We start from the raw sequence: 16,277 nt of genomic DNA, 5'->3' as shown, positions 1-16,277 counted from the left end.
ACCATTCAGTTATTTTACAACAATTTAGTGAAAGCAAAAGATGAGAAAGAGACACACTTCTAAAATCCTACATTGTGAGGGAAGAACAAAAATATTTTGCTCTCTACATATATTTATTTCCTCTCCTAAACTGACAGTTAATATCAAAAATAGTCACTTCCAGTCCAAAAGAAAAATAAAAGCAGGTAATCAGTCCACAAATGTTACTATGAGCTCCTGCTGGTTATGTATCTCTTATGTAACATACAACATAGATGTCTGCCTTCAGTTGCCTATAAAGTGGGAATTTGTAAATTACAATCTATTTCCCACCTAACTTGGGCAATACAAAGTAAAATGCATTCAATCCCTTACAAGGGCCATGCCTGTGTATTCTGGGGTGGGGCGGGGAAGCCCCCCATCCAGATACCCGAACGGGAGGGCACGCTGAAGAGAGGAGGAAGAAGGCTTTCTAGCTCAACGTGCCAAGAACTGCCTTTTGTAGAAAGAACAGGTTCGAATGAGAAGAGGTACCTTGGAACATCTGTCGTTTTTTTCGTCCTAGCGTAAAAATATAAAATTAAAACGTGAAGGAGCTAAGCTGCTTGACAAACTCACCTACCCAAGCACCCATGCAAGAATTTATTTCTAGGCTTCAAACTAAGGACAGACCCTACTGCTCTTCCTTTTGCACAGGGATAGCTCCTTGGTCAGAGACGCCCCCGGGGCCAGGTGTGGTTCTGCGGCTCTGCACACAGATCTGGGAACTGCCTGTGCCTAGCTGGTAGGGCCACAGAGGAGGCTCCACTGGCTCCCACAGCCCCTCGGAAGAGCTGCAAGCTGGTTCAAAACCTTCCCATCCACAATTTGTTATGGCACAATCTGTATGCTAACTTTTCTATCAGCCAGGAATATCTGCATTTTTCATCCCTAACTTAATGAGCCTCATTTATCAACTATAGATCATAGTTATCCTTCTATTATCAAAACCAATATCCTGCAAATCAGTTATGTTTCAGCCTCTCTTCATCTCCAATTTTGTCTAGTGTCTATTTTTTATAATACTCCATTAATTTTTTTAGAATTGACAGTCCCATAAAATGGGTTAAAATTCATTTCCCCCATATTTTAAATGGAAATCTTTAGAATATTATGTGAAAAAGTTGCAGGGGATATGCTTAAAATGCTTTTAAAAGTTAAACGAATTTTTAAAAATAACATTTTGTCACTAAGCAAATATCGCAGCTATAATAAATTTAGAATTATCCATTTATTTCAACAGGACTGAAGATCTCAATTTAGAAACACTTTGCACACAAACATTTCAGTTATTTAAAAGCAAACTCCAGTTCTTTTTAAATATTAATTTATTCAAACTTTCCATATATTTAGCCTGCTTTTACCTGGATGAAATCCAAACTGGTGGGGTTTTACTGAGTATTCATTTACAGAACAAACATTTAAGTGGAAGATTATTTTGAAAGGAGAAACCTACTTTCCCACTTCCTACTACCTCTTACCTTGTTTCAAGTTCAAGAATTCTCCTCTATTTTCAAAATGACTACCAGTATCACAAAAATAACTCTAGGGAATAAAATTAAAGAACATCACATCTTAAAGAAATAACCCATGTTCGAAAATAACATTTGTCAAAGTTACTATCACTTTTCCTAAATTAGGACTTTTAAGTAAGGTCATTACATGTTGCTCTCAATCTTTTTTTTTTTTTTTTTAAGATTTTATTTATTTATTCATGAGAGACACAGAGAGAGAGAGAGAGAGAGAGAGAGAGAGAGGCAGAGACACAGGCAGAGGGAGAAGCAGGCTCCATGCAGGGAGCCTGACATGGGACTCGATCTAAGGTCTCCAGGATCAGGCCCTGGGCTGAAGGCGGTGCTAAACTGCTGAGCCACCAGGGCTGCCCCTGCTCTCAATCTTAACCCAAAAAAGAATTGATGTCCCCACATGGATTAGACCACTTACTAAAATTACATCTGAGAATATGGTAAATCCTAGGTAAGAAACCTAACTATTACGTGTTCCATTTAAAACTTTGCCAAAAAAAAATAAATAAATAAAAAAATAAAACTTTGCCAAGATACCAAAATGTGTCTGCACCTTCGGTTTCAAAACCATGCCACTGATGAACTCGATGTGCAGATACTCTCCACCCATCCTTTAAAGAACCTCCTGCTCCCTTTCATGAGATGCTCCCTTTCAACAACATCTGTAACTCCCAACGGAATGTACTCTAGTAACATTTAGAGAAGAAGACTCATAAACAGCTTATGTCATCAGCTGCACACAGGAATCATCAGTGCTGGACACTGAGAAAAAGTGACAACAGATGAGATTTTTTATTAACTTAGATTTTTTAAATGTTCAGAATGGTTTGAGAAGGATCAAGCAACAGAAGACAGCTACATTCTTAACCTTTCACTGAAAACCATTTAAATCAAATTCAAGATACAAAAAACAAACAAAAAAGTTTGGGAAGAATACATTCAGCAGCCACACATATAATTTTTACCTGGCAGATTTCAACTTTTGTGAAAACCTGCCACCTAAGAGGTTGAGATCATTTTAACAATTTATATTTTCAGTTGGGTTGAGAACTTAGTAAACATCAAAACACAGTTAAAAAACGCTTCACCTAGCTTTTTCCAATAGTTTCCAATTGTTCACAGGAACTGTATTAACAAATCTACAAACTTAAAATGTCCCTATTAACATATCATCAATATTCATATATGCTTCCAAAGTACATGACCTTTTACCACTATCCAATGTAAGTGTCATTAAAGATTTAAAAATAAACACACATACGGATCCCTGGGTCGCTCAGCGGTTTAGCGTCTGCCTTCGGCCCTGAGCGTGATCCTGGGGTCCCGGGATCGAGTCCCACATTGGGCTCCCTGCAGGGAGCCTGCTTCTCCCTCTGCCTGTGTCTCTGCCCCTCTCTCTCTCTCTCTCTCTCTCTCTCATAAAAAAATAAAATCTTAAAAAAAAAAAAAGGTTAAAAAAACAAACACAGAGTACTCTTTTTCAGGAAAGGCAAATCATTGTAGGCTCTGTTGCTAATACCTAACCCCCAAAGAATATTCTTGGTAATAACAGTTTTCCAACCATCCTCTTTCAGGCTTCCAATATCCTGTTTAACACCCTCTATTTCAAAGAACAATCCGCATTTACTACCTCCTTCCTTTCACAAAGGGCCAAAAAAACGTATGTTTTATCTAAACCTCAATATTCCCTTCTAATTGTTAACTCAACATAAGTACCATAAGTACTATTCTATATAACATTTAGGGTTTTTTACTAAACTCAGAAAGATAAAATCACTTTTTCTGTTATCTCTTTAGGTATTTCCTATTTAGAGGAGAAAGGGTCAGGAGGAGGATTTTAATGACCTGAATCAGGGCTTCTCAAAGGTTATTAGAATGTGACTGATCATATTCTGTGTCTAAGGTAAACAGAATAATGGGCTTACTATCTGAAATACAGACTGGTGGCAAGGCCTCCTGGAAGAATAAAGCAGACAGGTGATTGCTATAACCTGAGGAAAACCAAGGGCTCTTCACATCCCTGGAGGAGAAAGCACTATGTGCATGTGCTTAGATCAAGGAAGAAAATCAAACCTTTTGTTTGTTTACATCCTTGTATACATGTTTATAAATATTTTATTAACAACATATCTGTGCCATATTTACTGCAAGTATCATTATTGTTCCTGTCAATTTATTTACTTTTACAATTAAAAGAATGTTTTCACACTACTAAGAAAAGAATGTTTTTCATGCTACTTATAGCTTAATTATCCAAAAGTGCCCACTTTTGCTATGGAAGCTTAAGGCTACCAGGTAAAACTCAAATGTCATTTTATAATAAAGGAAGTGGTTTTGGCACAAATCTCACCCTGCTGATGCAGAGATTATAATCCTTCTGTATCTCGTAGCACTGGAAAACACAGGTTCTACTGCTATCAAGCCAAGACCGTGGGGGAAAAAATCCCTCAAGTAATGAAAAGAAAATTCTGAAACTGGAGGAAGAATGTGTTTAAAACTTTTTACACAAAACCTATTAGGAAAATATTTACCAAATAAATCATAATAAATATTCTGAAAAGATACTAGACTAACAGGGGAGTCAAGACAGCTATCAAAGTAAATGTAATAAAAAGATAAACAGTAAATGGCATAAGCAATGAAAATATAACAAAAAACCCAACCAAAAAAATATACTAAATAATATTTGAAAAAAAAATAATACTTGAGGAGTTACCTTAAAATAGAAATTGAGATATACTCAATGTTTATAAGATAAAGAGTTAATAAGTTGTAGCATTGGGGGGAGGGGGAACTCCAGTGTATTTTGCTTAAATGCTGGCTTCATTTCATATCAATAATAGAGGTAGAAAAAACTATACAGAATATGCTCGAAATTTAAGTGATATTATTCCAAGGAGATAGAGTTCTTCAAGCTACTTTTAATACCTGCTATATGGTAAAATTTGCTAAAAAATGGTAATATCAAGGGTATGTAAGCTAATGTTATCTCAATGGGGGAAAAGCTATACGATTATGAGCTATAACAATAAGTAGATATTACTAAGAAAGATTTGTTCTAAGCTTAGGTCTGAGTGAATCAAGTGATAAGTAAATATTACTGGTCATGGCCCCAAGACAACAAGAGGACAAATATTAATTTATCAGTTATTTGCTTTACTATGAATGATCTGAAGATGTAAGTCAGCTGGAAAACATAACTGCTTTAGCTACTGCAGATCACTAAGAATTTAATGACATGCAAATATAGACAGACAATAGTTCAAACAACGATGAGCTGATAACTTACTGAAAGATCAAATTATAGATCTAACATAAAGATACTGAAAATATCTTGATTTCCTGTAATAGAAATTTAACCATGTAACAAACATGATGAAGAAAATATTACATGTGCAAAAAATATTACAAAATCTATCTCCATATAATTAAAGAGATTAAGAAATAACTATTGGAGAAGCTACCTTCTTCATAGTTCACATATACAATGAATAAAGACTTCAAAATCATACATTAGAATCACTATACCACAATTATTTAAAATGTAAAGCTAACACCCACAATTTCCCTAGTTCCAAATTATAAACTAGAGGTTGAAATGTGATGGACTGCCTATAGTTTCATAATATCTACAGTATCAACTTAGCCAAGTTGGAGAACTAAAATATTTAATAGAAGTAACATTAAAAATATGATAGTATAGCCATGGAGAATACCAACAAATTTTTCCCCAAAATTGTGATTATCTTAATTGTGTATAACAACATATTGATGCAGCATCCACAGAGCTAAAAATATATATTAGTATACCCTGTACAGAAACTTTCTAGACAAATTAAGCCTGTTGAAAGAAAACTGCCATGCTAAAATTCATTTAAATAAAGCCAATTTTCATCTTAACAGATTGGGGGGGGTGGGTAGGTATACCAGTTGATCTATGGTTTGTTCTTTATTCAGTAACTGATACTCCCATATACTCACCACAAAACCTGGAAATTCTGCTCTCTAAAAAAATATTGAAATGGTATTAATAAGTCAATCATCATGTTATTTACCTGTGACTTGCAAAAACAGAAAGAAAATACCAACTGGGGCACTGTTGCGTTGTTTTGTTTTTTAGCTCATAAGAAAATTTATGTCATGAACAACCTTAAATCCTCTTGGGAATTAGGTATGGTAAAGATTAAGGAAGAAAGCAAGCCATTATATGTATACAAACAGAACCACTCAAAAAAACTTAAACTATTGATGAATATATCAGTTCGCTTCCTAAAATGCTTTTAGCCTCCTTTTCAATAATCAACTTAAAAAGCACCATCCCCGAGCAGAACTCTTCGATCAGTTTTCTAGGACTACCATATTTTCCTCCTTACCTAACTGTGCTGTAGAGCTAGCTGAACATCAACCACCCATTTCAGTGCAGAGCCATGAAAAGAAGCACAGCCTAGTGAGGACTCCAAAGTTCAAGTGGATATGAGGAAAGCAGCACATCGCAAGCTATTCCTATGGCTGCATAAAAAATCTCTATCAATTTATAAGAAATTTTCCAACATGTATAACAGTACATTTCACTAGCCAATGGCACATCTACGAAGTTGGGTTTCTCTAAAAACAATACAAATCTGGTGGGGAAAAAAGTGGAACTCATCATTTATCTGCTTCCCATGAGTCAATTTAAATTTCCTAAATCCACAAGCCAATTTCCAAATATTCAGCAATTGTTACATGTATCAACAGTGCTCACCTGCATACTCATGCACACACAAACTACATGCTTACCAAGCTGTGAATCACCCACTAAAGAAAAAAGCTTACAGAACAAAATGCATAATTCATCACTTCTTTCATTCCTTCAAAAAACCAAGTAACTAGACAATAAACACTCCAATGTGACTAACAAAATGATCACAATAAATTTCACCCATCACCCACCCCAGAAATAAAAGCTAAAAGCTAACAAATTAGGATGTCAAAAACATGTGCATCAGCTTCAAAGATACTATACACCCTGTAGCCATGACTTACCTTCTTCTCTAAGGCTAGACATAACTTAAAAATGGATACAGTATGCATGCCAAATGTCATGGAAAACATTCACTACAAATGTTGGTTCTCAAATATTCAGAAATAATAAATCTTATTAAATGTAAAAAATTTGAAATTCAAATTAAAATCATTGTTAGCAAAAAAAATAAATAAATAAAATAAAATAAAATAAAATCATTGTTAGCCTGAACTCCCACCTTAAATGAAACTTAATAAAGATTAAGGAATAATAATTCTTCAAATCAAAATATTTTAACAAGAAAATAAATATAAAAATTTATTTGCACAGATGTATTCTTTTAGTTTTTAAGGAAAACCTCATTTAAATTAGGCTGCTCATTAAAAAAAAAAAAAAACAGATGAACTACTTTATGAGCCTCAATATGACTCCCTTTAATATAGCCACTACTCTACTCAACATATCTCCTAAACACAACACAGTATTCACTAGTGGAAATACTTATAAGCTGCTTTCTCCAAATTTAAACTAAAATATTTCCTTTTAGGTAGAAAAGGATTGGTGATTTCTCATTACATAAAGTCCCTGAAGAAATTCAAACTACTGCTGGATTCTTTATCTCATTCATCATTTATATCCTTTGCCAAGTGGGAATTTCTTTACATTTAACTCTTAAAATAGTACACCTCTGGTCTTTATCACTCCAGAAAGCAACAGGTTAAGCATAGCACAACTGTACAACTGTACACTTTTCTGCCACAAAACCTATCCACCGAATAAGCCTTCCAATTGGACTAAGAGATAACTACAAATGAACGACACTTATCCAAGCCTACACAGTTCTTAAGAATAAAGCCCTAAAAATTTGATAAATCACAAATATATCTGATCTAGAAACTTCTCCCCCAAGTCTTAATATAAAGTAGAACAAACAAAAACAACATCTCTTTTTAAAAAGTTTTAACTCATTACATTTCCAAATCAGCACATTAATGTCTTACTGGTAAACTTGATGGTCTTTCTTGTTGTATTAAGTTCAAGTCTTCATGGTTAGGTTTTCCAGGAGCCAAAGGAGGTTGAGACCTAGTTCCACAGCCTTCCTGAGACATGTCCTAAACAAACACAAATATAAAGCACTTCATAAATATCTCAGTGAGTTGTAACAAAAGCAAAGGCTTATCACAAACTATCAACATATTACAGTTGAGCAGATATACAAATGTTATATGGCTATTATTTAACACTTTATCGAAACTAGAAACAAAAAACTAAGCAGTGAATCATCAAGAGAAAAAACACGTATTTTTTAAAATATATATATGTATACACACACACACACACACACACACACACACAACTAAATTTATTATGAGACCATACAAACTAAAGAGCATATTTGAGTTTTGCAGTAAGGTAACAGTCAATAAAAGAAAAGAAAGGAGGTCACCTGTAATCAAACTCTATTTTAAACCAGAGCAAACCAGAAGCTCATGTTATTGTTTAATTCTGATTTTTGTTGAGCTGCCTTTAATATTACCTTTAAAATGTCAAAATACTTAATGAAAACTTTATTAACAACTGACTTTTTGTATGTCTCCTTGATAACCCACAAAACAACATAGTTATTATGCTCACAGTATCCTGGGGTTTCTACAAAACCAATAAACATTCACGTATAGAATTCCATATGTTCACGTGGCATAGTTTCCAGAGAACCACAATAAAGAATAAAACAGCAGTAGGGAAACAAAACACGCCCAAAAAACCTGCTGAGGTATGAGAAACTTATCATTAACATGGCCTTTCTGGCATCCTGTTGAACACTTTTCCAGGAGGTATTCTGCATGGTTTCAGTATTATGCTGAAATACTATTATATAAACCAAATACCACACCACACCAAACTTACTATATACCCAATCTCTAGCTGTTTAACTATGTATGCTCAGCTACTAAACATTCTATCACCATTTACACTCAAAGTCAAACAGCAGGACAGAATATAAAATACTTATTATAGCATGTCTTAATTGGCCCTGAAAGTTGGAGAACCAGTTTCTGAGTGGAGAGAAAAAAAACGAATACAAAATATCACTTAAAAATAAAATTCTCCCCTTTTCCCTGTCAGTGTTAGTATCAAAGAAACATTATACACAAGTTCTACTTCTCCTGTTAAACTCTCAAAATATTACATTAAAAATTAATGTTTATTAGGTGAAGCCCTATAAAAAGCTCCTATTGCCCCACCCCTTTCTCACACAGTATACACTTAAAATTACATGGCTTCTTAAGCCAAGAAACTTTGGACCAATAGCTAGTACTACAAAGTACACAAACTGTACAAACTAGATTTAACTAGCCAAGTGCTGGTTTTAAACAGGCTCTGTAATAAAGAGCATGCCAACAATACAGCATTTCCCGAGCAACCCTTTTATCCTTTAAGTAAAGCTACACACACACACACACACACACAATTAATCAAAATATCTAACCTCTAAAAGGAATGCATAATGCCCAGTCAGTACCATGCTTTTGTAAGAGAGTTAAATCCCAGTTGTCCAGGTTTTAATCTGGTAACAGTTAGGTGAGGCCTCAGTAAGCACATGCAACCCAGGACACCCAAAAGGGTAGCCCTTCAATCTGGCTGCCAGCAGAGGGTAACAATTAGGCTGCAAGGGACAAAAGCTGAAGGCTGAAAGATTATTACCACTCTCACTGCCCCCCTGCCCCCCAGCACCATTTCTTCCGGATCCCAGACCTCCACTTGTCACACAGACTTCCCGCTGGGTGCCCTGCAGGTTCCTTTAGATTAACATAGAGGATTTCAAATCAAGTAGGGCACAAGGCTTCCATTCAGGGCCTTCACCACGTTACAAAAAAACCCCACAAAGGTGCTGGACAGCCTCACAATGGGCAAACAAATGAGCAGACCCCCGCTAGCTCCTCAAATACACGCGTGTGCGCACACAGAGTTTATGGGCAGTGCTCTCTCTCTCTCTCTCTTTTTTTTTTTTTAACTAAACTCCGGTTAAGAAACAGGAACAGGCTCACATGCCCTATGCTTATTAGCCTTTTAAATTTTTTTTATTTTCCCTTTGTAGCTAAATAAACTGATTTTTAAAAGAGTTGAAAGAGACCATTACAACTATAATGAATACACATTTCAATTTAGATACTGTCCCCTCTAAAATAAGCAACATTGAACTAATAGACTATGAAAGCTATCAGAAAATTTTACTATGGCTTTACATTTCACTTTTTAAGGCTTTAAAAAGTTCAAAAATAATTAGATTCTACCAAAGTCTCAAACACTATTCCTAACCACAAGAGGCTTTTGATTATTAAATTCAGTTGGAAATAAAACTGAAACAAAATTTAGTGAGAATTGCTGAAGTGGGAACTTGTTCTGCCTCAATTTATGTTGAAACATAAGGATTAATTTAACTGAGAAAATATCCAGAAAAGGTACCAAGTTTTAACCTAAAACAATCATCATCTATATATAATTCACACTGGGACTATAAAGTCTACTTCTGGCAGCTTTAATAAAGATAGAAAGGTTATATTCCATAACAAACCTGAGATTTTCCCCCTTCAGAGCTATATTTATTTTCTAGTATGTACTTATTTTCACCTCAAGAAGAGTAATAGTAATGAGTACTTTAATAGACAATAAAAGGGCAATGTCAGTATCAGAAAATAAAGAAGATATTCAGCATCATTTTATAAACAAATGACAAGACACAGCCTTACATTTTTAACACATCATTGCCATCTTTGTTTATTTACAGGTTTGAACTAGTGCACACAAGTGTGTATACTAGCTGACACGCACATTACTGCATTCCTCTGCTGTACGCATACAAAGCCACGACTATAAAGTCTCTCTCACTGTGATCATGCTGCAATGCGAAAAGAACCGCAAGTGGGGAATGTGGTTTACCCCTTCCCAGTTCTTTATCAATATGAGTTTTCTTCATCTCACCCACAGACTTTTAACCATTCATGGATTCTGGTTTTAACCGTCTTCATGTTATGAGTCAAAGGTAAAAGGAAGATTGACTCAGAAAACAACAAAAGTGTGAAAAGAGTTTGGGGTACAGGCATGCACACATGAAGGGTCCACCTAGGTGTTTCTTTCAGCAGACGTGGTAGACATTTACTGAACACCTAGTATGGAACCCTCCTTTTCATCAGCTACTTCCTAGCTTACGTGTGGAGCATGAGCAGGTAGTAAAACACTCGTGTCTCACTCATATCATAAGGAAGGATAAGGATCAAAATTGTCACGTGAGTCTATTGTCAAAGCCAAGAGCCCGAGTGCTTCTGTTTTCTTTTATGGTGATAAATTAAGTACTAACGGTAACACAAGACTTTAAAGAAAATGAAGAATGAAAGGCCAAGGACACCTTTTAAGAAAAAATTAAAAGGGAAAATGTTCCTATGGTATGAGTTCGAAAGATACAAAGCGAAAAACACTGAAAAACAGAGCAACCACCTTCTTTCCAGGATGCCCTCCACAAGAATTGCTGCTCATAATTGTTATTTCTCTTCCCACGACTGCTCAATGCATTAGTTACCAAGTACAAATGTTTATTTAAATCCTTTTTCCTTTAAACATGATGTGGCATATTTCCTTTATTTTTCGGTCCCTTAACAATATAGTGTGGGGTTCATTCCATATCTGCATCTAAATATCTATTCTTTTGCTTAGTGCTCCCTAGTATTGCAGTATTTGTCAGTACTGTGACTTATTTAATCGGTCCCCTACTGATGGACATTCAGGTTGTTCCCAGTCTTTTCCTAACTCACACAGCACCATGATAAAATCTGTACACATCTTCATGTGATCTATCTCTGGAGAATAATAAACCTCCAAAAGGAGAATTTCTGCCAAAGGGTTGGTACACATGTAAACTTTTGACAAAAAGAGTCTAGCAAAGTGCTCTTAACAAAAGGAGCATCAGTCAACACTCCAGTCCATCATTCTGGAATAGTAGGAAGCCTCATTAAAAATATTTACCCTAGGACCTCAAAATGCCAGGGCACCTGGGGGCTCAGATGGCTAAGCATCTGCCTTCGCTCAGGTCATGATCTCCGGGTCTTGGGATGGAGTCCTGCATTGGACTCCCACTCAGCAGGGAGTCTGTTTCTCCCTCTCCCTCTGCCTCTTCCCCTGCTGGTTCGTGTTCTCTCTCTCTCTCTCTCTCAAAAGATTAAAAAAACGGGGGGGGGGGGGGGGCGGGGGCAGGAAATCCAGAGTAGAGGGGAGTGGTAGGAGAATTGGGAGATAGTAACAGGAAAACAAAAATTTGAGAGCACATACACAGAATACAAACCAAAGGAAGATGGATGAGCAGATGTGGTAAAAACACCTCAGTCCTAGACACACCAATGGTACTAAGGGGCCAGGGAGGTTTCAGTCCAGAAACCAGCAAAAAAACTAGATAGAACACATGGTGATTTTCAGGTTACTTAAGAAAGGTTTTCAGGTTACTTCAATAATCACAAGAAGTACAGATGTGCTACAAAGAATAAAAATGGTCACGTTAATACTATTGCAATAATCCAGAGTAGGATGATGAGAACTTGAATGGCCTCATAAGGTCCTACAGTATCTAGGTCAGAAAAAATTTCTTGCTCCTTTTTTCTCCCTGCTTTGGAAACTCTCATCATCAATCCAACTACTAACAGGGAAAAGAAATGGTTCCAGCATTATCAGACACTGTAGTAGGAGGGAAGGGCGTCATGGCCACAGAGAAAATGTCCCCATGGCCACATGGGGCTGCCAGTCATGTGAAATCATTACTCTGATCAAGGAACTCAGCATGCTATTGACCTCCCCAGCTTTAGTTTGTAAATAAATGTAAAATATCCTTTCCAAAAGGAAAGCAACATAAATCTATAAAATACCTACTTCAGAATGGCACAGTCGCCATTTCAGGAACGCCCTAATGGAAATGTTACTAACAAAGACAGCTGGCATTTGCAGACAGGGCTCTGTGACAGGTACCGTGCACGGTCCGCCTTTACAATAAATCCTATGAGGTGAGTCCTTAGCATCCTCTTATATTTTACCACAAGGAAGCAAAAGCTTAAAGGACTTGCACAGCTAACGTCTAACACTGCTAGTATCTCAATGTGATGGACAAATTTTCATTTCTATCCTAACTACTGGAGACCACTGGAAGCCTCAAACACTATTACATAATAAGGATTTAATGCAGTTTTAACTTTTTAAAGGTATTACCCTATTCTTCCATATATTCTCCTAAATTTCCCTTTCAGAAGTTACAAATCTTGCATATTTTATAAGCGGATATTTCCAAAATACTCAATTACAATATTGTGAATTAATAAGAAATATTAAAATTTAAAACTCCCACAAATTTAAAACTAAGACTACTCTACCACTCATTATCATCGAATAGTAATTTCAAGTCCCCAAACTGACTGGCAGAAAGCAATATAAAGAGGCCCAGCCTTCTCAGATTATATTCACCTAAGGCACCTCTGCCAGTTCCACTCCTTCTGCCCGTCCCCAAATAACTGGTGCCCCTCAGATCTTTACCCCAAAGATTCCAACCACCCTGATTCCTGATTGGTGACAATTCCCAAGTCTCTATTTCAAGTCCCATCTGTTCAACTGCACTATAAACATTTCTACTTGAGGGTATAAAGCCCCTTATACACATGATGCCAGGAAAGGACCTTCTTCTTCATCCTCCAATCTGATCCTCCTCCTTCGGGTTGCCACCTGGTCAAGGACCTTCACCTCCACAGGGGACTTCTCAGAGCTTTTTATCTCTTTCACCATTCATACACTTCTAACATATCACCAAACCCCAAGTCACTGTCAAATCTACCTTCTTTTGTCTTTCTCCCAACTGTCAGGCCTCTGCTTTTGGCCAGTTTACTGTAGTACAGCCTCTTGTCCACAATGATTTCTGTTCAGGTCAGGAGCTCAGTATCATGAGATCAAGCTGTGGGTCAAGCTCCATATTGAACATGGAGAGTCTGCTTAAGATTTTCTCTCTCTCCCTCTGCCTCTTTCCCCCCACTCCTGCACACTCTCTCTCTCTAAATAAATATTTTAAAAAAATAAAAAAAATTTACAATGTTGTATTTTAATTGTTTGTGTATCTCCTGATCTGGACTTTTCCTTCCTCTTGGGCTCCCAGGGCCAAGCATGGACAGGTACTCAGTAAGAGGCTTGTGAATGATTGACTGAATGGCTCAGAACAGCTTACACTTAGATACAGCAATATAAAAACAAATATAAGAGGACAAATACATAAAACAGAACAAAACTTGGGCTCATGTCCAAGAATATTTATCATGTTAACAGCTACCCTGCCTGGTAGCAATGTGCTACAAAACACATTTTTGCTATTTGTTACTGGCAGTCTTGAACGTAGTAAAAAATAATAATAAAAATTGAGAGAGAAGGAAGACTATAGCATTAGGGGTGCATCAAAAAAGAAAGAAAAATCAAGACATTCATACCTTCTCACGAACAAACCAGCAATGAAATATTCTTGCCCAAACAAAAAATTGATAATGATTTGATAAAGCCTGTGTATCTAACTACCAATTTATAGGAAATAAAAAGGGCTGAAGAACATGCTAAACCATAGCAAATCAATCAGCAAATCTCAAACTGTGGGAATCTCTACTACACGAATGACCTACTTTCTTCAACAAATAAGTTCCAATAGTAAAAAGAAAAGGAGAGGAAAAGAGAGAGATGGAGACAGAGGGAAATGCTAGAGATGAGAAGCTATCAGCCAATTCTAAGACTGGACTTTAACCTGGATCTTGATTCAAACTACCCTACAATGTACATTAAACATTTATTCCATTTATGAGGCTACTAGGAATTTAGATAATTGGTGTGAAAATGTAGGTTTTAAATGTGATAACCATAGTATGTTTATGTTTCCTTTTTTTTATAGATTTTATTTATTTATTTCTGAGAATACACAGAGAGGAGAGAGAGAAGCAGAGACACAGGCAGAGGGAAAAGCAGGCGCCATGCAAGGAGCCTGATGTGGGACTCGATCCCGGGTCTCCAGGATCAGGCCCTGAGCCGAAGGTGGCGCTAAACCACTGAGCGACCCGGCCTGCCCTATGTTTCCTTTTTAAAGCCCTTTATCTTTTAGAGATGTATGCTGAAATATTTACAGATTAAGTGATATGATGTCTGGGACTTACTTCAAAATAATATTGAGGGTGGGGGTTGGGGATGAGGGAAGGGAGTGTGGATGCAATGAGACTGGCCCTAGAACTATTAAAGATGAGTGATGGGTGCACAGGGATCCTGTATACTTCTGTTTATGTTTGAAATTTTCCATTTAATGAAAATGGAGTTAGTGGGAATCCAGAGGGGGCTGAGGCTGGGGGACTGATTCTAGCTTTCCTACAAGAACTTCCTCATTGGTCCCCTTGCCATCAATCCCCTTTCCCCCCAAGAAAACCCATTAAACATAGATCGTTTAATCTTTCAGTTTCTTAAGCTCCCTCCTACCATTTTATCTTTAACATACATGCTATACTACTTAATCCTAACACTTAGCTGTATTTTTTTAATCCCTCCATAATCCTAACCAATTTAACCTTGCCAGTGTCATTTTCCCTAGATTCTCCAATTGCTAACTCAGCAATCCGTTCTCAATCTCATCCCTTGATCAAGCTGTCATAATCTCAGTCCAGCCATCCTCCTTGCCTAAATCTGACACTCTAACCCTTATCTTCTTAGTCTAGGCTCTTAAAGGCCTTGTTTCTTCTTTCACTGATTCCAAGGAGGCTTTTCCAGCCACAAATCTCCAAGAGTCATGAACCTCTGAGTCAAAGAAACCCAAGATCAAATTCCAACTTCTAGACTACTCACTACCTGTGTGACCCTGGATGAATTTTTCAGTTCAGTTTCCTACTTTAGAAACCATACTGGAGGAGTCAACCAGGGAAGGTGAAGGGTACAGTGAATGTGCACTTGACTCCCAACACTCCCATATATCAGGCACTGGCGGGGGGGGCGGGGGGTACGGCTCAGGGACTCCCAGCAGAGTGGGTGTTCTACAATCAGCACAATCAGTTTAAGATACTGCTAACTCACTTTAATTCTTCTATGTCCATATCAATGTGTTCCCCCCCGTATCTCTCTTTAAACTCTTGTTCCAAACAGCTTTTAGAGTAGATTTAAAAATCACATGACCCCCCAAAAAAATCACATGACCAAGGCTCATATGGTTTTTTACTGTTACTGATTCCAAAGGCAGCTTCTCAGCTTATAGTAAAGCCAAATTCCCCAGAATACACCATATATACTGATTGAGTATAGAGTTGGCTAGATTCAGAACACTGTTGCAATTTTCCTACCAATTCACAGGCATAATTATTTCCAAAATTTAAAAATTTTGAAAACCATTCTAGAAAAAGGACGGGCGTATACAAGCTACTTTATATTTTCTTACTCATGTGTCTCATTAATTCTGATGGCAAATTCAACACTACAGTTGTAGCCTGCCATTAATGAGGATGTGTCATCATGGCACCAGACTTACCAGTACACCTGCAGCTGCAGCAGCCCCTGGGCCTGTGGTAAGGTGAGCCCTGGGTGGGCTGGAAAAGAGAGAACACTTCCCCAAGAGGGCTGTCTCCCCAACTCTAATCAAGTTTAAGTTCTGGAGGCCACTCAAAACTTGAGAAAAGCTTCTTGTTTTCTCTTCA

General features: G+C 37.0%; 1 protein-coding gene across 14 annotated transcripts in view; it reads right to left on the bottom strand.

Annotated features, from left to right (window-relative positions):
* Nucleotides 1-16,277, bottom strand: part of ARID1B (AT-rich interaction domain 1B) — a 436,905-nt gene that overhangs the window by 268,434 nt on the left and 152,194 nt on the right. For all 14 annotated transcript variants that reach the window (XR_013380082.1, XM_077898158.1, XM_077898153.1 and 11 more), the window contains exon 4: nucleotides 7,551-7,661. Coding sequence is in view for 13 of the 14 variants with exons in the window: in XM_077898158.1 (XP_077754284.1) it covers nucleotides 7,551-7,661 (111 nt within the window). In the remaining variant the exon portion in view is untranslated. The remainder of the gene's footprint in view (nucleotides 1-7,550; nucleotides 7,662-16,277) is intronic.

The sequence above is a fragment of the Canis aureus genome, chromosome 1 (genome assembly GCF_053574225.1).
Source record: "Canis aureus isolate CA01 chromosome 1, VMU_Caureus_v.1.0, whole genome shotgun sequence".
In the NCBI taxonomy this organism is placed as follows: Eukaryota; Metazoa; Chordata; class Mammalia; order Carnivora; family Canidae; genus Canis; species Canis aureus.
This window is presented reverse-complemented; position numbering and strand designations above follow the sequence as displayed.